The sequence below is a fragment of the Polypterus senegalus genome, chromosome 14 (assembly GCF_016835505.1).
Source record: "Polypterus senegalus isolate Bchr_013 chromosome 14, ASM1683550v1, whole genome shotgun sequence".
In the NCBI taxonomy this organism is placed as follows: Eukaryota; Metazoa; Chordata; class Cladistia; order Polypteriformes; family Polypteridae; genus Polypterus; species Polypterus senegalus.
The window spans coordinates 94,471,940-94,496,565 of NC_053167.1; the positions used below are offsets into that span (position 1 = coordinate 94,471,940).

Here is a 24,626-nt window from a genome sequence, read left to right on the forward strand (position 1 = left end):
AGCACACCACCAGCCCATTCAGAGCAGATGAGAGAAAAGAGCAAAAGTAAAATCAAAAGGAAGAGAACAAAGCAAAGCAGACACTCAAGATAACTTCAATCTTCTGTAAAGAGAAACGCCATAACGTTAGACCAACCAAAGGCACAATACTGTACAGCACCAAGCTGTTCCTTTATTTCACAGATAAGATTTAGTTACTCATTTGCCATAACACAACTATCCAGAGTGCATGCCATTTTTATATTTTAAGGACATAAAACAATTCTTATTACACATTAAAAATAAAAGGCACTGAGGTTTCTAAATATTAATTTAAACAGTGCACTTTCTTAAAAAACTATATGACCATAAAGGACAAGGGTGTCCCAAATGGACGCAAATACAGGATGATGTCTGCCTTGGGTCAAAGTCCTTGTTCATACTGGTACTTTTTCCAGATGTTAATCATCTGAGTCAGAAATACCTATAGATTTGAAAGTAAATATTTTTAATTTGTATATTTACTTCCAAGGCTGCACAGTGTTGTCATAGGTTTTAATGCACTGGAGACGTGTGTGCTTATCCATAAGTACCTTATTTAAAGGTAATACTGTACAATCTGAAAAGCACATCGCTGAAGTGAACTTTATCATCCCTGTGCTTAGAATGCACAGATTTTTCAAATACATTCATACATTTTTAAATTACTTATTTCATTTCAGATTTGCAGTGTGCCAATGCTTTTTCTGGAACCACTGGCCACAAGTTCATGCCAAGGCCAACTCTCCCACACATTCACATTGCAGGGCCGGGTAGGATCCCCAATTAACCTAAAACACACGTCTTTGGAGATGTGCAAGGAAAACCAAGAGTATCCAGCGGAAAATCCGTACAGACACAGACAGGCCTTGCAGACTCCACACAGAACGAAAGGGCATGGGATTCAAATCCAGTACTTTGGATCTTCCGCAGGAGACAGCAGCAGTAAAAACTGCGCCACCATGCCAACCCTTTTCCCAAATAATGCTAAGTATTCATAAACGGACAGGAAGGCTAGAGAGTTAAAAAAAGTAACAAGAAACAAAACATGTAGCCTTCTTAAGGAATAATGCTGAAGTCCTAAACTAGTGAATATGTCTAATAAAGCATTAAAACGTGACCGTATGGTTGCTCGAGTGAACCAAGTCCCCTTAACAACATACAAATTCTAAGATAGCTGTCTGACACTCATTCACTGATATAGTCGCTATTTCATTCATCGTTGCTATGCTTTTTACACTTCCTCCAGAGGTCTGCTGCTTATTATTTCAACCAAAAAGTGCAATTAACTGCTGTCACAGGCGGCTGGCGGTGGAGCCCAGCCGGGGACGCCCGAGGGGACCAGAGGAGGGCTTCTGCCTCCTCCCGACTTGGAGGCCCAACCCTGTGGGCCTTGGTTTTGTTGGTGGCCTCGGGTAGGGGGCTTGGAAGCCCAACCCTGTGGTAGGAAGTGCTGGGGGGAAGAAGACACCTGGAGGGCTTCCGGGTGCGCAGCCGGCACTTCCGCCACACAGGGGCGTGTCCAAGGAGGAGTGCCGGGAAACACCTGGAGCCCATCCAGGATGGAATAAAAGGGGCCGCCTCCCTGCATTCGAGAGCGGAAGTCGGGTGGAAGAGGACGGAGCTGGAGAGAGGACTGGAGGCGGCCAGAAGGAAGGCATTGTTGACTGTGAGGCCCGGACTTTGGGGGATCGGTGCTGGAGTCACTGGGTTGTGCACTAACTTGTAAATATTGTAAATATAATAAATAGGTGTGTTGGGTGAGAAACCGTTGTCCGCCTGTCTGTGTCCGGGTCCTGTTCCACACTACCTAGTGGGGCCTTTAGCTAATGAAGTATAACTGTGTAGTTACTGGTTTTCTGTGTCTCAGAAATAATTTTCATTACCAAAAAGTTTTAAGACCTCCCTCCCATTTAAAAGTAATTATCATTAGAAGCCATATAAAAGTTCTGAAAAAAAGTTAACGTCAGAAATTCAAATAATCATCTTCACAAACTGAATGACATAAACAGACTTCTAAATCTATCCACCCATGCAGGTCTACTTTCACAGAAAAGTTGGAGCACATCTGGTTTTTAGGGGGTCTACAGAATAACGGCGGAAATTGTTTATCGAATGAAATAAGGCTTTCAAACAAGTTGGCTGAATTATAAGCTAACAGCCACAAGTTTAATTAAGCAACTTTCACAAAAATAAAACAACTTAGAAGTGAAGAGAGGCGCAAACTAGACTTGAGGAGAGTTACTCGGCTGTAGCTGCAAATCCAACATAGCAAAAGCAACATGGATGGAAAGATCAATGGATATTTCATCCAAATTTACTGCTCACGTATCTCCCAGGCACATTTTGTAACTAATAATTTTCAGATATTAAGTGTTATCTCTACTTGCAGGCCACCATAAAAAGAAACTAAAGAATAATGTTGTTAATAAAAGTGTTGCTATATAAAGAAGAGTTACTTACAGAAACAGAGGAACAGTGTGTCAACACACATTGCATAGACACTGAAAAATCCATGGGCAATGAGATAAGAGCCAAATATTACAGTCTGCAGAAAAAAAACAAAGAAAGGAAAGGCGTCCAGTTTAACATGAAGATGGACAAGTAAACACACACACCTTCTTGAGACTTGTGGAAAAAGAGTGAGCAGTCACATCCACAGTAGTGTGTGCAGCAACTTTATACACCGGGTGGGATGTATCCTCAAAGGAAAAGAAGGTGAGACCAGGAGTCTGCAAACTGTGAAGTAAGTGCTAAACAACTTTGATCGCATTTTAACCAATTCTTAGGCTGCTTTCTCCTGGTGTGTCTTCCAGTATTAATATACAAGACAGTTTTCTTTGCTGTATTATTATAATCACTCATTCAGTCATTTTCTTTACCCACTTATTCATTTCAAAGGACTTTACCAAATAAAATATTTGCCACTGTAAAGGATCTGCCTCACATACATGGGTCAGTTTTACAGTACATACCAAACATTAAATAAGTAGTATATTATTTAAAAGGTAACTGAAATCTTTTGTGCTCTGCGTTTCAGTTTTGAATATGATGTGCATAAGCCATATCACGTGGGCTTCATATATTAATGATGCTGCAAAGGAAATCCCTAAAGAAAAACTGGACTCCCATCCTCTGAATAATGGCTGCTCTGATGCTGGCTTTAAAAATGGAAACACTCAATTGACTCACTAAAGGAATACAGTCAGTCAGTCATTGTCCAACCCGCTATATCCTAACACAGGGTCATGGGGGTCTGCTGGAGCCAATCTCAGCCAACACAGGGTGCAAGGCAGGAACAAATCCCAGGCAGGGCACACACACCCACACACCAAGCACAATTTAGAATTGCCAATCCACCTAACCTGCATGTCGCTGGACTGTGGGAGGAAACTGAAGAATTGGAGGAAACCCACGCAGACACGGGGAGAACCCAGGAAGCGAACCCGGATCTCCTTACTGTGAGGCAGCAGCGCTATCACTGCGCCACCGTGCCGCCCACTAAAGGAATACTCCACCCAAAAATGATATATTTGTATATATTACTTACCCCATCTATTTTGTAGTAATAATTCAATTAGAATGTAGATAACAAATGTTTATAATATAAGCCAATGCTAACTGACACTGTACAACGACAAACCATGTGAAAAACGAAACAAAAAAAAATCTTACATTCCTCATGTCAATTATCCAGTCGTATGTGCAAAACTTGCGAAACAGGCATTTTTATGCTAAAATATTAGCAATAAATAGATTCTTCCAGAAAAAAAGCACACACATACTGTAAGCAGGAAGTTAAAGTCACATGAGACTTCTTGAGATTTTGAATTGACGACAGGAGACTTTTTGCCAATGAATGAGGGTCCTGTCTTCAATTCAAAAACTCAATTTTATGTGACTTTAGTTTGCTGTTTAGAAGTACCTATTTAACAATATTTTATCAAAAATGCATGTGTTTTGTATGTTTTGAGGATACAACTGGATAACTGACATGTGGAATGTAGGAATTTGTTGGACATTTTTCAGATCGCTTGCCGTTCTACAGCTTTACTCACCATTGGCTTGTATTACATTATAAACTTTTTTTTAACTTCTATTCTGCATGAAAACCTGACAAAATTTTTTTCTTGTTATCATGATAAACTACATTAAAAAATATACATTTTAGGTGGAGTACTCCTTTAACATGGTGCACTGCATATCTGTATCTCTCTACATGGTGGCATTCTGTTTGAGAGTCTAGTGAGGGTAAATCAAATAGTAAAGGCAATTTGAAAATTATGTGATAACCACAACGGATAGAAGCTGATGCAATACAACATGTTCACAATGGTTTGTGGGTAGTTTGAACATGCACAGTACAGTGCTCTGCTATTAGTCAACTTGAAGCCAAAGTCAAATGAAGATGGGTGCTCCGCTGCTGGATTACACCTTTTGTTGAACAATGCGACATTATGAGATTTCTTCGGGCAGAGGAAATTAAAGCTGTTGAAATTTACTGAAGGACGTTTTCTTGTGCAGATCAGTCAGCTCTTTAGGTATCATTCTTGTGCAAACTTTACGGTACCTCAAGTGATCATGCACTATGGCATATACATCCAGCTGATATCCAAATGGGAAGCAACAGTGGACAAAGTAATCCGCCGGTCTTCTCTGATGAAGCATCTGCCATGTCGATGAGGGCTTGTGGGCGCAATGTTGATGGTTGACCAGATCAAGTTTTGAAGGCTATACTTGTTCTTCCCAATTTAAACTTTTCTACCTGTTCGTAAACCTTTTGTGTTTTGACTTCCATATTGAGCCAACATTCCTTGGGTGAATTTTAGCAGGTTTCACTCCCGCTGCCAAAAGAAATCTTACTATGGCGCATTGTTCAACAACGGTGCAATCCAGCAGTGAAGCGTCCATGTTCTTTGAACCTTGGCTTCAACTAGACAATGGCAGAGTACTGCCCTGTACGTGTTCATACTATGCATAAGCAGTGGCGAACATACTGAATTGCGTCAGTTTCTATCCATTGTGGTTACGCCATAATTTTCAAACTGCCTTTTACTTATTGATTTATCCTCATGTTTACTTTACGTTTCCTTAAAAATGAATAACACCATATCAAGTCACATCACATCAAGTGCAATTATCCATCCATACATTAATTTTCTGCTACTACTTAATTGAATTAAATGACATTGTCCATTCCCAATATCAGGAGCAAGGCAATAAATGAGCCTGGGCATCATAGGGCCCAGCTCACTTAAGCACATACCCACCACACTCATTCACTTACATCTGGCCAGCTTAGGGTTATCAATTACCTGGAGTAAATTAAACAGGAGTACTAAGAAATTGCAAAGAAAACGTGTGAACTCTCGACCTGGCCAAAGCTAGCATTGAAACCCAGGCCTACGGAGCTGAGAGGTACAATTACTACAAGTCTGTTTTCTTTGTACTAATCATCTACATGTAATTGTCTAGTTGGTTACTCCACTACTGTCCATCTTACTCCACCGCTTACCTTAATCACATACTATGCTTATTTTAAGTTCTCTTACAATGGTTTAATTTTATATTGTACATCAAAAAAAAACAAAAAACGATATATTAAGAGCTATTACAACTGAACACAGTATAAGTGTTTTTGGAATAGTAGCTACTAGATGACTACACATTTAAGTCTCCTTTAACTTACCAGAAGCGGCACCCAATAGTAGTTTAAAGATGGTGCTTCTTCTTGTATAAAAGGTATTCTGCGAGTAAAGAAAAAGAAGGCAAGGACACCTGTGGAAAACAACACAGTTCAATAAAAATCAAGCCTAATAAAAATGAACAAATGCACATATCCATTAGAAGACACACACACAAAATCTAATATAACATTCTCGGATCAATTAATCCAATTCAGGGCTGTGAGGATGAATTAACTATACTGAAAAAAATTAGGAACATGTCAGAGATAACTGATTCGTTTCTTGCAAGGCAAAAGGTTGCGAGTGTTCAGATGATTAGAACTGTTACAAATACAATTCCTCTTACCAACGCTTCCTGCAATGAATATTTTTCCAAGGAACAGCAGAAAGTCGGTAACCTTATCTAACACTGCAACTCTGGAGAGAAAAAGAAAGGCACATAAGATTAAGTAGATTATTAGACACAAACCCACTTATTTGGGATGCAAAGAAATGTTACCTTACAATGTTTCTCATCAACAAATAGAAGGCCTCCTTTGCAGATGCGCAGAAACTTTTGCCATATATTGCAATCTAAAGACAATGAGCAAACAGGGAGACATGTGAGTGGCAAGTTACTGAAACCCTTATTTATTTCACAGTCATTTTAGCATGACCTAAGAAATACTGACATGGCACCGCACACCTCTTTTCTGTGTACCATACAGAACTCTTCTTACTGAAATAGGAGAGCTGTGGAAAAGTTACGAAGAAGCACCAAATTCAAGTCAAATCATTCACCACCCACTTTCTTTACCCACTTTTTTGGTCTGGATAACCGAAAATTGCATATATTCTGAACAGAAACATCTATTCAGACCAATGAGCTTACACATGCAGTTACCAGATTAAGTGGCCAAATAAGTTAAAAACAGGCACTTAGACCACAGAAAGAAATGAGAGACCCCAAAAGCAGCTCATCGTGCACACAGCCAACTTCTTATAAACCTAATACAAAAATACTGTAGCTTCACTAAACATTTTGAGTTTAAAACTACAATCATAACAGGGAATAGAAAAACCTTGCTACAGATATTTAATTTTCTCCTCTCTGCTATTGCATTACCATAGTAAGATTTAAAATGGCTGAATGAGGCGGAGACAGCCCATCTCTCAATTCCAACTCTTATCCTATATTCATAAATTACAGTCGGAAATGCACTATATAAAAATGAACACTCTTCAGTTATGCTGTATGCAGTTATTGCTGAATAGTATTTTCTTATGGACTTTCACAAATCTTTTTTTTATTTTTCTTAATTTTTTAGATTTCTTTCTGGAAATCAAACTCTTTTTTTAAACAATGAAAATGTGTTTGTGGAAGTTTACCAAAAAAAAAAATTGCTTCCATTTAGTTCAGCTACCATTTTCAATTGCACATAAGCTACTAGTGTTGCTTGCTTTTTATTTTAAAAACAAGCCTGGCATCGAAACACAGATTATAACTTTGTCACCTTCCTGTGTGACACAAATGACCCTTGTTATGCAAATTTCCTTATTAAGTTATAATAAGAGAATATGCGTCTGCATACTGTACTGATGCACTCACCATTATGTATGCATTTCTGTTCATAAATTTAATGAAATGCTCCAAGCACCAGAAGCAGCACTTGAGACAGCATAACAAGAATCTGGCAAAAACATTCTCTGCACCTGTAAGACAAAGTCAGTGTCAATACTGGGCACAAATGGGAAATGGTGTAGCACTCTCGCCACCTAGTGGATGCTTCCATGTCATACAGGTTGATATCAGACTCAACACTTTCATGATTAAACAGTGTATGGTACAGATCAGATCAGATCAGATTAGATAGATAGACAGTAAATGGCACTATTAGATAGATAGATAGATAGATAGATAGATAGATAGATAGATAGACAGTAAATGGCACTATTAGATAGATAGATAGATAGATAGATAGATAGATAGATAGATAGATAGATAGATAGATAGATAGATAGATATTGATCCCAAGGAAAACTGACCTGCTACATCATTCTTTATACATTAACAGCAATCAGGTATAACCAAAATACAGAGATTATGCATTCTCAAGTCCAATGATTGTTATTATGGATAATATTATGCTCGTTATATAAATACTTATAATGACCAAAGCATTTGTTAAATACCTTAAACTGGATTGAAGGGCATAAGAAAATGATAAACTTATTCAGTTGCGCATCATAGAGAGACATAATAAAAGTGAAAGGCATAAGTAATTGCAGACATAAAAGATGAATGATGAATGATCAAAGATTATAGTATACACTTTGGCTTTAACATTAAATGGCACCATATCAAACTAAATGTAATGCTGGAAAATGTCAGGTTTTTTTCAGATAGCACAGATGAATGTTATTCTAACAACATCCAAAGCCAAATAGCTGCAGAAATCATACATCTCACGTTCTTGATGGGGCTCTCCCATGGCTTTCATTTTTTGTTTATTTTCCCCATTGTTCCCTTTATTTGTTACTTGTTTTTCTTTTCCCCATAATGACTAAACCTAAGGGGGTGAAACCTCTAATTTCCTATGATTACTAGCATGCGTTGATGCTTGTTGTGCATTTCCTTCTTGTGTACTTGGTGTAAGCATTTTAATCACTGGAAGTTCATTTTTTTTTTCTGGTGTTTCTTTTGGGTGTTTATTGACTTTGCTACCAATGTTTTCATATTCTTTTTCTTTCTTCTTTATCTTTACATTTTATTTTTAGTTTTCATTATATTGTGCTTTTTATTTCGGCAATTAACTTTTTATTGTTTAAGAAGTCAGTATCCTCTAACTGGTTTTCAGTTTTCCTGTGAAATATTACCACTTGAGGAATCTATCTACTATAGTTTCTTTTGGTAGGTGTGATATAATGATGATATAATAAAAGCACATGACCATATTTGATTAATATCTTAAATGTCTTTGGAAACACCTTGTGAAAGCCTGAACACCATCTACTCAAAGCACCGTGATGTTCCAACAATGATGGATAGATTAAAAGACAGAAGTCTGTATGACCATCAACATCAAGTGACTCCGTGAGAACCCTAACTACAAAGAGGACTATTTCATTTATGTTAGGTAGAATGCCCAGAGGGGACTGGGTGGTCCCGTGGCCTGGAACCCCTGCAGATTTTATTTTTTTTTTCTCTAGCTGTCTGGAGTTTTTTTTCTGTTTTTCTGTGCACCCTGGCCATCGGACCTTACTCCTTTTCTATGTTAACTAATGTCTAATTTTAATTTCTTATTTTGTCTTTTATTTTTCTTTTCTTCAGTACGTAAAGCACTTTGATCTACTTTTTGTATGAAAATGTGCTATATAAATAAATGTTGTTGAATAAAGAGTAATAAGGTTTACAAGCTACTGTTTCTGCATATATTTACTCCTTGAATAAGAAATCATACATTCAGGTATAAAAATCTGCAAGATCGACATTGAATTAAAATAGGAAGAAAAACTGCTACAAGTAAAAATAATAGGCAAAAAACTATATTATACTGAACCGTTTCTTCTTATAGGACCCATATCTCCATCTCCTTCCAAGGTTCAGGAATTGAACATTCCCTTCCTATCCCATACTGTCTTGATCTTGGATCTTTCAGCCTTCTCTCTCTGTCTTTCTCATAATTTCAACAAAACCTTTGGCATCTGTCACCCAATAAGGCCTCTGATTTTGTCTTTTCATTAATCTGTGGAAATCCTCATTTTTCAATTTAGTTCTTTGGGGATTATCCTCACCTTGGATTAATGGAGTTTTTGGTACCACTACTGACAAGTGAAAAGAAGCTGCTTGGTGGGGGACTGGAAGACCTTGGCTTGGTGATCCCATTCCCTTCGTTTACCTTTCTCTTATCTTCTTTTCCCTTTGTTATTTTCACAAGGTTGGGCAGATTTTGGAAGAGGGGAGACTGCCATGGGGTACTTCTTTTCATAAGATTTTATTTACAAAATTCTTTGAAATATTGTTGGATGATCACTTTCATGTACTTTGTCATCACATTCTAACTTTAATAAAATTGTGATAAAAGCAGAAAAAAAACTACAAAAGATGAAATAAAAAACCCAAATGTTGGTAAGTGAAGTTGACTTCCTATGGAAAAGATGCCTTGAAGGGAGCCTTGAAATCAACAGATGTAAAGATTCTATCGCCAGATTTAGATGGCCCAGTACAGACTCTGCTATAGAATGCCCAAAAGTGGGTGAGCAACTAATTGGCTGAGGTCTCCAGGACTGTCACTGTGTCTGACTTTGTGTGTTGTAACTGATCTTGGATCCCCCCCAAGATATATTTTCTCCAGGGATGGTATGGTGACTTGAGTTTTTGTTTACCTTTTCTCCATTGTCTATTGGCCACAGTTCAACAATGAATTAATATCTGCGTTTAAGTTTTCATTTAGGTTAATCAGTAGTGAAATGCTTTGTCACTATTGCTGTATTACATGTAGGAAGTAAAAATATTAGGTTTGAATACACAATGTGAGGTCTGAAAATCGAAAGTACACCTTATGAGAAGGATTTTGGAGTCGTTAAATCCACAAGACAGCATTCAGAAGCCATTAAGAAGGCTAACAGAATGTTAGTTTATATAATACAACATGTAGGGTAATTCAGTGAACAGTGCCATAAAAACATAAACTGAATTAAATTAAATTAATGATACACACATAAAACAAGGAAGAGGATCTAATGAATGTACAGTTGTGCTTGAAAGTTTGTGAACCCTTTAGAATTTTCTATATTTCTGCATAAATATGACCTAAAAGCCGGTGTGCAGGAATGATCAAAAGTTATCGGAAATGTTTAGTTGCAGTTATTGCTGCAAAGGGGGGGTCACACCAGATACTGAAAGCAAATATTCACATACTTTTGCCACTCACAAATATGTAATATTTGATCATTTTCCTCAATAAATAAATGACCAAGTATAATATTTTTGTCTCATTTGTTTAACTGGTTTCTCTTTATCTATTTTTAGGACTTGAGTGAAAATCTGATGATGTTTTAGGTCATATTTATGCAGAAATATAGAAAATTCTAAAGGGTTCACAAACTTTCAAGCACAACTGTACACTTTAGAAACAGACATGTTCAAGTGCCCAAATGATAGTAAGTTTTTCTAAAGTGCACCACTCTCCAAACTACAGTATAACAGGGCTCCAAATTAAACATCTCTAACCTGGGCTGCTGGTTCTTAACTGAGAAGTTAGTTCTAACATAATTATTATTATTTTATTTTTGGGTATTCTCAACCTTTTACATGAAATGCGAGACCAAAGCATAATTTGGTCATTCAGGCTTCCCTCTAGTTTCTTTCCAAATGTTTTAATTAAGTAGGAACAAGATGGTGGGTCTGCTTTTTAGATTTACTATCATTTAAGTCTCATTGTTAATTAGTGACTGATTAAGCAAATAAAAAGTGACTAAAAACTGTGAATACAGCTGTTTACAAGCTGAACAAAAAAATAAAACATTTTGAGCATAAAAATAAGCAAACTGGCTGAAATGAAAATAAACAGCAATTACGCCTTTCCAGGATCAAGAAAGGGGCCTACATGGAAAAGACACGACACTTCAAAATTCTAAAACAACTCACTTCACTTACCTTTAAGCTTATGGTCCAGATATTCCAAAATAATTCTGATCAGCTGCACAGTGGCAAGGATCAAAGATCCAAAAGCAAGAGACCCTGTATGATACCTTCAAGATGAAAATATAAAAATGATTTGTTGAATCAATAAGCACAGCCTTGGACAGAATAATAGTAAAAGTAAATGTATATGCAATATTCAAAGTTTTTAGTCTGATACTATTGCATTTTCACTGATAGCTATTGTTTATGTAATTTTCTCGACTGGCCTACTGTTCCTTCTACTGTATTGTTGCTATGGTGTAGATGCTTGGCATTCTACAGCAAAGAGACTAGCAACAAATGTGCTTAACTGTACTGTGAAGTAAAATGACAATGAATGGCATTGCAAAGAACAGCTAAACCTTAAAGGAAAGATATGATGAATCAATAATGCCATCTTCTGGCTGATTTGTGCAACTGTCACTAAGTTACTAACTAATTGCACAAAAATACTTAAATTAAGCAATTCTCATTTAATACATTATTATGCTAATTATAAATGATGATTCTTTAGTAGTGACAAGTGTCACTGTGTGATGGGGAGTAAAAAACTAATAACACTGAAAGCTAGACGTTACCATGGAACCCAGTACTTTTTCAATAATTAGTGTGGGAATTATGGAGCTTAGTTTGTATGCAGGTGATACTTCATGATGCATTATATATTTGAGTACAAGGGGGTATTTTTATTAGGAAAGGGGACATTACCTGAACTGGAGCAGCACCCTGTTTCTTTTCACAACTTTTTGCATAAAAGGTAATCATACTTCATACCTTCTGACCACATGGTGGGGTAAACAGCCAAATGTGTTTTGTGGGTGCCCATCCCTAAACACAAATTCTCTTCTACTTCCAGATCTTTCTGCTCATATGCATAAACATTCAGTGTCTGCTTTATAAGATTCAGGCAGGATAATGGATCCACAGATTCATGCTGTTGATACTAAACTCTTGACTCTACCTTGACTCTGAATGTCATGCAGAAGAAATCAAGATCCACCAGACCAGGAGACATTTTTCCAAAATTCAGATGTCTAGCTTTGGCCCCATGTGCTTACTGTACCCTCAGCTGAAAGAAGCAGAAGTCATCATGGTCTTCTGTTTCTGTACTTCATCTGCTTCAAGATGCAATGTCTGGTGCATCTGGAGATGACCTTCTGCATACCATTGTTGAGTATTTGTGGCTTATTTGCTTTAGGCCAGTTTGTTTCTGAGATGCTCTATATTGAGCTGTAGGCACATGATTGGTTCTTTAAAAAAGCAGGCTGGTTGCATTAACAAGGAGTTAACAACTTGGCCACCAAGTACACATCATTTGTATGGTGCCATGGTGTGGATGCCCAGAGGGCAAAAGAGTTCCAATGGTTTCGTAAATATGAAGCAAGTTAAGTCTCACAGGAATACTAACTAGAACATACTAAAGGATTAAGTCAGTAACTATAGTGGTTAAATTTGAAAATCCAGTGCAAATGCACAAGTGACAAAAAATGTGTACATTTTGGGACACACATTATGGCGAGTCAAACCTCCATAAGCTGAGGAAAATCTCTACTTGCAGTAACTTATCATTTTTAAACCCAAACTATTATGGGATCAATATCTGATTTCAAAATATATTTTAAAAAGCATAGTTATATGACAGAACATTTTTCTATTCATATTCATAGTTACTCTTTTTTATGTCATTTCCATAGACATACAATCAAGCCACTCCTTCCCTAGAAAATGTAAACTTATGATTCAGAACATCAAGAGTGATTTCTGGGACTTGACAGTGTTTAGGAAGAACTGATTATAATTTTGCTATTATACATCTACCATTGAGTCAATCGATCCATTAACCTTATGATAACAACTTCAGATATTCTGCCATAGATGCCTGCATACATACCTTATTGCTCTCCCAAAGGAAGAGAAGAGAGGGTACTGTGGAATGTCTGCTGGCTTCCTTAATGCCCAGTAATATGATGCAAAGGCCCCAGCCAGCGTGCACTGACCTAAAGCAATGGCAAAGTTAACCAGCCAGAGGAAGACAAAGACATTGCAAATCTGCAGGACCAGGATATATCTGTGGTAAAGGCTCTCCCCACCATAGAATGCAAATGTGCACTGAGATCCTGGGCAAACTTTTGTCACATTTGTTTTGTTAAATGTCTGTAAAAGTGTGGGAGAAAAAAACAAACAGAGAAAGAGTAAAGAACAACTTCAAAGCACACACATATTATGCAAGGTTTCAAATTATAAAAGCTGCAATATTGAACAAAGATAGACCACGTGCTGCAGAGGCATTCAGTCAGTGGTAGGCCTGCATACTGTAGCTAACATAATTACACTAATAAATGCATCAGTCAATAGACTTTCTATTATGTCATGAATCACAGTGAGCACTATCACTGATTTACAAAATGTTAGCAGAATAATGTAAAACGAAATTATTATATGTATGTTTGTCCACGTGTGTGTGTGTATTCATATATTTAGATTAAAGTTATTTAATCATGTTCATAATTATCATTTAGTTTTGTTTCCTTTCATTGTTACCTTTTCATTTTCTGTCAAAACTGAGAGTTACATGCTCTTTGTTTAAGTCAATTCCTAATGCACTGCCAGCTTTGAACTATTTATTTATTTTCTTAGCCGCTTATCGAGTTTATTGTTGTGGATAGTACTGGACTGAAGGTGAGGAGGTCTCTCTGGATGGAATGCCATCTCAATAGGGTTAACACGCACACACACTGAATCATATGGGGGCTATCTTGGTACTTGACAAAACTAACATATATGTTTTTGAGATGTGGCAGAAAAACCTATGCAGAAACAGGTCAAATGGTGAGAACCCAGAAGCCTGGAGCTGGGAAGCTACAGCACTAGACACAGTGCTATCATGCTGTCAACAGCACTGCTGTAAGGTTAATATTTAATAAGATACAGTATATTTAAGAAGAAAATACTGAGAAACTAGACCCTGCTTAACACAAAGAACTGCTGAAGATGAACTTCATGCAATACTAAGGTACCAACGGTGAAACTCTATCCATCCATCCATCCATTTTCTAACCCGCTGAATCCGAACACAGGGTCACGAGGGTCTGCTGGAGCCAATCCCAGCCAACACAGGGCACAAGGCAGGAACCAATCCTGGGCAGGGTGCCAACCCACCGCAGGACACACACAAACACACCTACACACCAAGCACACACCAGGGCCAATTTAGAATCGGCAATCCACCTAACCTGCATGTCTATGCTAAGAATAATTTCAGAGATGTTTCCTGATTTACAAACCTCTGGAATAAATAAAACTAACAAAGGTGTCACCAGCTAAAAAGATCACAATTTCCTTTCTGTCCACAAGCTTAAGTATACAATATTTGGTATACTGTATTAATCCCTGAGAGATTATTTTTTTCAGGTTAAAGGCCTTGCTCAAGGGCATAATGCAGTAAGATCCCTTCCATTTACTACTGTAGATCCTTAACCTCAGAGCCACCACTCTGCCCAAGATTACTGAAAATCTTTAAAGTGGAGCTGAAAAAGATAACAAACTGGAATGTCCATTCATTCAATTAAAAGGTCTACTTCCCATCCAATGCAGGGTGACACAGTGTTACAGTATAAATATGCAACTAACTTATTTTCATTTTCATGTGATGTACACTTTTAATCCAGTTTTAGGGTTGTATGTGGCAAGAGGCTATCCTGGTAGCATTGGACACAAAGCAGGCAGTAGCCTTGGATTAGATGCCAGTTCAATACACACGCACACACACACACACACACACACACACACACACACACACACACACGCACACACACACAAATCCTAACTCTACAGGATGTGCTAGTAAAAGCTGAGACACAGGGAGAACATGAGGCAACAACGTGGCCAGAATTTAAAACCAAACCCCTGTTTAGTGGTGCTAACTAATGTTCTTTGATCAAAATATAATACCATTTAATAGACAAAAACATCAAAAGCAATCATCATATTCATTTTACTATGCAATAAAAATATGAATAGAATATCTGTGTACTTTTCTTTATTCCTCTACAAAATCCCAATCTTATTCAATAAATTTTTTTAAACATTAAAATAATTCTAACTAAATTGTTTAAAAAGAATTTAAAATTAACTTACATTAGGATCACAAGTCAGATTTGCATATATGCACTTAGGCTGGGCAGGCATCACTTTGTACACCGGTTCACCAGAGGAAGCCAAAAACCTAGAAATGACTGGTTAAGGTTATGCAAAAAACAAATTCATTAGATTCTTCTCATTTTTCTTTCTTTTTTAACCTTTGAGCTAAAGGAAGTCTGGAACAAAGAATCATTGATCTCATCAGTATTCCTACAAAATGCAAAAAGATTTGAAGCATAGCTGGACAATGGTGGTAAATATCACACAGCGGTCTATTTCAGCCATTTTAATGCCAACAATGCCCTAGAAAGTCTGAATAGATTCTGTGAGTTTTGAAAGGCTACAATTTGGATTATCTTTGTCACTTTAGGGATGGAGGCAGTTCTAACAGCAAAAAAAGTACATGTTGCAAAGTTTTTCTCAAAAATTAAAAAAAGAAAATGTACCATATTAAGGGTAGGTTTAGCAAAGAGAAGTTGTTTTTTCAATGTAAATGAATAGATGCTGAGTAGACATGAAAGTACTGTCAAACATTTTATCATTGAATGTGATAAGATTACATAGAGAAGGGCAAAATGTAAAAATCCACAAATAATAACTTATAACACACTCAGCTATATTGGGGGTACCTAAACTCAGGTTTTTCAGGTTCAGCGTTACAAAATCAGTCTCGAAGCACAAGGGTTTCAGCTACAACCAGAAAACGGTGACATCTTCATTTTACTGAAGGCAAATACACGCCACTAAGCTGAGGATTTAAGACAGAGCTACTAGTAAGTTACTTTCAAAAATGAAACAAGTTTTGATGTATCATGCAATACCTTTATTTAACCTTTTCATTTTGTATTTAAATACCATAAATGCTTAAAAAGATAATCATAGGTGTTTGCTGGTAGGACATTGTGACAAGCTTATGTCTACAGTATTGATGTCACTAAGTTCTAAGCAATGCCTTCAATCTGCTTAAGCAATGAAAACAGACAGCCACTAATTTTAGTGAATTGCATGCAGTACACTCAGCAGAATCATTTTCTCATTGTACAGTTCTTCTTTATTATACAACTCATTCTATAGATTTGGTTTGTTTGTAGGAATTTACTAAGTGTGTATGCATTATGCTTCCTGCTTTGTCATATATAATGTAAAAGTTGTTCACTGTGCCCATCACCTGCTGATTGGTGAATCTTGAGGATGCCTAACCTGTTGATGGAAACAACAACAGATGCAAGATAGAACCAACCCTGGACTGGATGGCAGCCCATCCAGTTTAGACTCTGCAATTAACCTATGTGTACGTGTTTGGGATAGGGATAATTAGGACCAGACTGCTCGAAGAGCTGGAACAGTGAGGAAAATCCAGACAAAGTCTGCAAAATACAGCAAGCAGAAATTGATTCTATCTCAACAGCTGGCAACCGGTAAATCAATGAATGCTAATACTGACATGAGGAGGTCAACCAGAAAACAAAAATACTGTTCATCTAAAGAACCAAAAGGGCCTACTAGAAATATACTATTATTATTACTATTACTATACTATTATTATACTACAATCAGTAAAGGTTCTGAGTGTGTGGGCTATAAATTGTAACTACTTTATGCACACCCTGTTAGTAAGAGTGGTACCATTGGAACTCAGGTAGTGGTTCCAGTTCTGAGAAACAGGGGAAGCTAAAAAATAGGAGCAGGGCCATAAAAAGACCCTGAACAATTTAAAGAAAAGCAACAGGGAATTTCCATTAGAAAATTGGGAGTCCCCCAAGTCACTGGAGGGCACATTGGAATCCTATAAAAATATGCTTTGTCTCCTGATATTTAAGAGTGCAGTGTGCTTTTACAGGCATCCCAATTTTGGGATTTCTTTACATAAAATACAAGCTTCCATACAGCAGTTTTGCTGAATTAATGTCTCTTTCATTATTGAATATCTAGCTTTGTTTTTTACTTTAATTTTGACACACATTTTTAATGATTTTGACTCCTGGTATTTGTTTTGTCTTTTCTGATTCCTTGACCAGCTTTGTCTGATTACTGACTTTGTTTTTTTTTTTTGTTAGCCCATTTTTGGTCACTCCTTGCCTTTTTGGCACTTTTTTTGTCTTTTACATTATTCATTACAATCCCTAAAAGAAACAATTGAACTACTCTCTACCTTTCTGTCCACTGGGAAACAACATCTGTTCTATAACAACAAACTACGAGGCAGCAAGTGTGTAGAATTCAACAAATTGCAGACAGGATCTTACAGATAGGACATGATTATGTATGCTGCTGCTGCAGTATGTGAATTTCCCCTTGGGATTAATAAAGTATCTATCTATCTATCTATCTATCTATCTATCTCTCTCTCTCTCTATCTATCTGATTGGGAGTTTTTATAGGAGCATCTGCTTCAGTCTATGCAATACTCATGACGTCCTTATTGTGCTGTTATGTTCAGCAAAAAAACTTTACAACAGTGGACAACTCGTACTATTTACTGAAGCTGTTCTCCTTTCTTGACTTTTAGCATTATCTTAAATTGAACAGGGGCTTAAGGTTATTAGGTCTTGGTCTGATATACATTTCCAGCACTAGAAACATTAATTGCCAAGTGTATTGTTGCCAAAGAAAGCCAATTAGAAAGTGAAAGCTACCTTTAGTTGGTAACTACCTGGAAATAGGTTTAGTAAGTTTATATTTCATATTGAATTTGTTATATTTACTAGTAAAACAAGTTTGATATGGTTGCTATGGTTCCTACTTTTATTAAAAATATTTGAGTTCCAACACCAATTTATCATAAGCACTTCTAATAAAATGTACAGATAGTAGAAACTGTTACATTTCCAGCTATTTCTTCATATGTTACATGTAATCTATAGCTCCCTTTCACGCATAGAACTTGGAAAGCTCTTCGGTTACGATGATTTTACGCACATTTAGAGATGACCTGGCTATTTCCTTAGTAATCCAGTTTACACTCTGTCCGACGTTGGGAATACCAAAACATGCACAACCACATTTATCTTTTTATTTGGTTGAAAGAAAATAAATCGGTGAGCAGCAATTTGTGAGTGCTGCATTTATTGTGTTGATATATCTACTTACTGCATAATGTACTGAAATCACAAAGTTTGATTCGACAAGTAAACAATACTATATATAAGAAACTGAAAAAGAATCACAACAGACACAAAAGCTGCAAAGATCTGTAGATGTATGCTGCTGCTTATTTGCTCTTCACTGGTGTTCAGGTTTGATGTGTCAAGCACCACATGCAATTGCTTTATTCACTGGTGGACTCACTAATGTACAGCCACATCTGGTGGTAACAGGGCTTAACAATTTCATTTCTGGCTTGGATGGGAAGTAGTTTCTTTATTATTGAATCCATACAACTTCATGCTGTTTTTCAAACTGACAAGTTTGGAGAACAAAAACATGCCAGCAAAACAATTTGCCTTTTCATAGACTTTCTATCACCACTGCCAGTGTCCATGTGTAGCTCACTATTAAAATAAACATGCTTTATTTGTCGCTATCATGAAGTTGTGCGTGTGTAACTTGCTATTTTGTAGACCTAAGAAAATCCTAAGAACTATGCTAAGTTGAGTTTCCTGGCATTCTTGACATGGTTTTATATACATCCTGGCAATTAACTTGTAATTCCAGGGATCACCCACATGTGCGAGGGGCTTATGTTTATTTACTGTTTTACATCGCTTTAATACCAGAATACCTAAAATACTTTTCCAATAAGTTTTATTATTACAGCCTACAATATCAGACATGCTCATTGAAATATGCAGCATTTCTCTACAAGATAGAAACACGAATAATTAGATTAATAGGGTCTGTTTTTCAGTACTAAGTGAATTTTTGTTTGCTGTTATGCACATTAAAGATGAAAGGTCTTGAGACGTGGAGCAAGTAAGATAAAAAATAGCATTAAATGCAAAGACATAACTTTAAGAATTCAGAGCTTCAAGGTAAATAAAATATAAAGGAATTAATTACAAATGTGTAGAGAAATTGAATTACCACATTCTATAGTCATAATGAACAGAAAGGATACACTGCCGTGACAGCCCAGTAGGAGATACAAACTGCAATCAGGAGGAAGGTAATAATAGGGTAGAACAAGGTCGACATTATCTCTCCAATGGCTCTGGGATTTAAAGGGAGATCAGTATCAATTTCAATTTTTATTCGAAAGGTCAGGCTTAAAAAATGACCTATGCAGTGAAATTATAAACTCTCTCTGTGACAGGCCTAATCCTTCAGTTCAATGGAAAACATGGACACTGACACAGTCACACAAACAAAAGCTCTTTGCAAAGTTTCACCAGATTGTTATTCATCCATTAATAAGGGCTTTATTTATTTACACAATCCAACTTTTTTTAGGCATTTATTGAATAATATAGATATAAGGTAACAATACAGAGTGAAGAAACTCTTAAAACAAAACCACTAACAGTTAAATCTAACAACTGGTTCACTGCTGTCATACCCACACAGGCCATCCAAGACACAAGAGGTAGCATACCCCCTCTGAAAATCCCACTGGATTCAGCTGCTGTGGCCCAGAAGCCAAGGTCTGAGGGTAAACAGCAACACTGACTTATTACTTTGATGGCAGCAAGGGCAGGGTGAAAGGGAAGATCTTGTAAATTGGTGGACACAGCCATAAAAAGGCAGGTATGTACAGAACGTAAGAAGTGATAAAGTAAAAGCCTGAGACCCAGAAGAAAAAATTAGGGGGCAGCAGGTTAGAAAGGCAGGCAAAATTCATAATGAATAGCAATACTTAAGAGGAGTAACCAGAATGAAAAAAGAAGATCAAGAATAGCTTCTGCAACAAAGACTCGCATACATGAAAGGAACATACCAACACACAGCTGCAAGACTGCACTTCCCTTTTATTTCCCCGTCCCTTCAAGTACTCAAGACTGCATGATAAATAACTGAACAGCCAGACAGGTTGCATCAGAAGCAAAGAGTACATGAAAGGAAGGGCTAAGGGAAGAGTCAAGGCCTCTCAACCTGACAACTGTCCACTTCTAACAGGCCACAAAGAACTGAAGGGGTGAGGGCATTTCCAGGGACTTCTATAAATGTAAATGAATATCATCATCGATATTCTACACAAAATAAGTTCAATGCCATGTTCTTCATTTCAGTCTCTCCATCAATTGCTCATCCATATTCTTTGTTTCAGTCTTGGTCTCTTTTCTAACCTGCCCTCAAGCACTTTTTCCGAACAAATGCACACTTCTTTTGCTTTGAAACGGCCCTCTTTATGTATAATTTGTAAGACACAATTTGTTTTATGGTCTCGCAACTTGATTTCCATCGTCTCTCTATGTATGCAAATTCAAACAGATATAACCAGTTTCTTTCTTACTTTCTCAGTACCAATGCCTCTAAACCTAAGAAGACAACACTCCAAATGAGTTAAGTAACTGCTTTATTTGCTTTTTATCTTTGCGTTTTTGATCCTTAATCTATACTTTAGCTATCATGATTTCAGACTTTGCTATTTTTATATGTTGAAACTTCTCAGTATCTAGTGTGACTGCCTTATATTTACCTTCGTTCGTGCCAGTTTCTTTAACACCTCCATGACTACTATAATATAATATAGTAATATAGTATTGACTGCACGCCCAGCCTACCTGGAAAGGGGTCTCTCTTTAAACTGCCTTTCCCAAGGTTTTTGGGAGTTTTTCCTGTTCTTCTAAGAGAGTCAAGGCTGGGGGGGCTGTCAAGAGGCAGGGCCTGTTAAAGCCCATTGCGGCACTTCCTGTGTGATTTTGGGCTATACAAAAATAAACTGTATTGTATTGTATAATATAGTAGTGCTGAATGTATTCATTAGCCTTTTCAGTTCTTACTCCGAGTCCACAAAATGCATGATGGGCTATAAACGAAAAATCCTTGAGTAGTTTGCTTCCTACTCTCACATTTTCACCAAGAAAAGTGATGGAATTGAATTTTGCTGAGAAAAGCAACAGAGAAAATGCATACGGCACTTCCCAAGAACAAAACATTACACAAGGAAAAAGAAAAGCATGCCTGCTGCTTTGTTTTGTATGATACATACAAAGACTCTGGATGGCAGATATGTCACTTTATTCACTATGTACAGTACCTCATTGCTTTGTATCTTGTACTTTGAGACAGACAATAGCTTTGGCTTTGATGCTTAAAATACTTCACAGGCTAGCATTACCTAACATTTCTAGTCATAGCCACTAAGGTTTTGTTGTTCTAACCACTTAATATACTTTGCCCAAAAAAGAAACCCTAACTTAACAAGCAGACGGTACTCTGCTACACTAGCAAAACCAGCATAATGAGAGACAAACACTCCAATTTTCTAAAAACAGCCCTGTACCTCCTATGTTACTCCGTCCAGATATCTGTTGCTTTCTACTGTAATGATAAAATAATTAGAGCATGTATTTTCCGTATTTTGTTAAACATTAAGCAAATACTAATCTCCCAAGACAAGACACTGCAATGATATTTTTTGAGATGCAGGACAGTGAAGTAAAGAAATGTTTAGGAGTTTATCTAAGACACGGACTTTTAGCTACCCTAGATATTTTACCAAATAAGGTCAATCTGTATCTTACCTGCTTCCTTCTTTGAGGAGTGCAATTGCAATACGTACTCTGTTCCTCAAGAAAATAAGCATTAAGATGATCACAGCTTCAGTAATACAGAGAAAGATCACTACAAAACAAAATTAAAAAGGTTAATACACAATTTGGAATATATATTCCATACACTATTTGCAAATGAGGTCACAGTATATACTAATATATTCATTAATCTGACATGCTACTGCATGCTTCACAGTTCTGAGACAAGAGAGTATTATAGATTTGTTGTTTGCTATATTCCAGATTTATTTTGCTAGGAGACATGACACTAAACTGAGCTACAGTATGCATGACACTTCCTAAAGCATAGTCTGCTCTTGACTAAAATCAGAACTCACCCTACTCTTATTTTCTCCTTAAATGTAGCTCTACCCCCAAGCCATGCCTTACTTATCAAGGAACTACAACTGTCACTCCTCATTTACTGATGAACTGCCAGAATGCTGGGCAAAGCCTAAGGGTCCAAGGCTGGTACCAGACATTCTGAAAAGTTGAAGTGTCAGTCTTCATTTTCTGGTATACTGCAAACCAAGTGTGAACAACATTGTGATTTTACCATGACAGACCTGCCTGATTGAACTTTATCAACCAGGAGTTATGCTGACTGTTTGCCATTACATTAAAATATTCTTCGCACCAGATTAATTCCCCTTTAATGAATTCCATCATTTAAATAGTGAGAAGGAATACCTTGAATCACTATGTCCTATAAAATATTTATACGGTGGGAATGATCTTTTCCATGACAAACTAGGTGGTGATGATACAGTAAACATACACAAAAACACTACTATTAGCAATAAGAATAATAATTATTATTATTTTACTCATGGCAATGACATCCATATTATCAACTACTATTTCTAAACTTTCTAAATTTCCTCCAGCTGATTTTTTATGTTTTAATGATTCATTATTTTCTACATGTCTTTTATTACTGTATGTTCTGAAGTAACATTACGGCAATGGATATGAACATTTCAGATACAGCTATCATTTCATGACCATGTGTATGCCTTCCTCAAGCCATCATATCCAAATAACCTCAAGAAGAACTCATAAAACTGCACACACTGTAACAAATGCATGCACTATGACCCTGTTACATCTTCCACCACTGAAGGCTATTCTAAATGATCAAATTTGCTCCGGGATCATTCTGTTAAATATGGGCCACTGCATTGGTGCACTAGACTTAGACAGAGGCGGCACTGCACTGTGGTGAAACTCTTACCATCTGGAAAGTGAACTTGGTTTCTTCGTTTGACACAATAAGCAAAAAAGATCAAGTCTTCAAAGTAAACTGAACTAAAGGAGAAATTCTACAAGGAATTTGAACTAAGAAGACTGATGTCACTCACACAATAATGTTTTGTAACATTCACATTTGTTTGAACCATTTACATATAAAAATAACAAGACATTGTAACAGTGTCGGGCTGTATAGTATAATATAGTATAGTATACTACTATAGTATACTATAGTATAGGCTGTATAGTAGGCTAAAATAGAAAAGGCTTACTTATATTTCTTCTACACTTCAAACACATTTTAATGAAAGACAGAATCCCATTCATCTTATCAAGGTTGTTAGGCTAACTACTAGCTAAACCACCCCAGTATCTCATCCATTTTTTAAGGCCTGTCATGGTCTCTGCTTCAATAACAGCAGTTGGTAGGATACGAGAGATGAGACAACTAATTCTTTGTTTCATCTTGAATACAACTCAACTTAATTTAAATCAGTCTTCAATATCCAGATTCAACATTTGCCAACAACAAGTTTGATGGCTTAACTATACTGAGGCGTTTCAGAATTAGGTGCCAGGGTAAGTTATCTATTTAAGATTAGTGGGGTTCCATTTCTTTAGCTTTTACGAGTATAACATGCCCTTCAGTTCAGGGATGTTTTAGTTGTTATACTTTGCAGAATGCATTAAAAAGTTCAACTTTAATTGTCTTTGGTCCCATTGGGTAGTTGATGAGAACTGCTGCATGAACTTAAACCTCTAAATCATTTTCAGTGTTTGCTACTTCTGCTGTAAGGTAGATCTGCACTATACTTTTCTGTTTATAATGAAAAGTTTTTCCCTCAAGTGTCATTTGGTTCTTATCTACAAAAAATAGTGTTTTCCAAGTATTTTTCTACTTCTAATGATTATCCCAGACTTTCTCGCATTTAGTTCAATTAAAAATTCAGTGTAATTATCACATTTTCCAGGTTTATGCACAATACCTGATGGTACAGTATGTTGTTTACATAAATTTGATGGATTAACTTTTCTAGGATAAATATACCAATGCTCTCACCCCAGGGGAAGAATTCTGTTCTAATCTGCGCTGCTTATTTATTACCCATTAACCACCTTGCAATTCAGATTCAGAAATTAATTCTAAGGCCAATTATGTATAGCTTTGGGACTAATTCTCTTGCAGAATTATATCAAAGGCTTTCTGAAAGG

General features: G+C 36.7%; 1 protein-coding gene across 5 annotated transcripts in view; it reads right to left on the reverse strand.

The window, feature by feature from the left end:
- Positions 1-24,626, reverse strand: part of LOC120515151 (choline transporter-like protein 5) — a 303,584-nt gene that overhangs the window by 7,167 nt on the left and 271,791 nt on the right. For all 5 annotated transcript variants that reach the window (XM_039735902.1, XM_039735904.1, XM_039735900.1 and 2 more), the window contains 10 exons: positions 22,134-22,233; positions 19,568-19,660; positions 15,508-15,595; positions 13,262-13,524; positions 11,344-11,438; positions 7,294-7,397; positions 6,205-6,278; positions 6,052-6,122; positions 5,708-5,796; positions 2,482-2,566 (listed from right to left, as the gene is read on the reverse strand). In XM_039735902.1, coding sequence (XP_039591836.1) covers positions 2,482-2,566; positions 5,708-5,796; positions 6,052-6,122; positions 6,205-6,278; positions 7,294-7,397; positions 11,344-11,438; positions 13,262-13,524; positions 15,508-15,595; positions 19,568-19,660; positions 22,134-22,233 — 1,062 coding nt within the window. The remainder of the gene's footprint in view (positions 1-2,481; positions 2,567-5,707; positions 5,797-6,051; positions 6,123-6,204; positions 6,279-7,293; positions 7,398-11,343; positions 11,439-13,261; positions 13,525-15,507; positions 15,596-19,567; positions 19,661-22,133; positions 22,234-24,626) is intronic.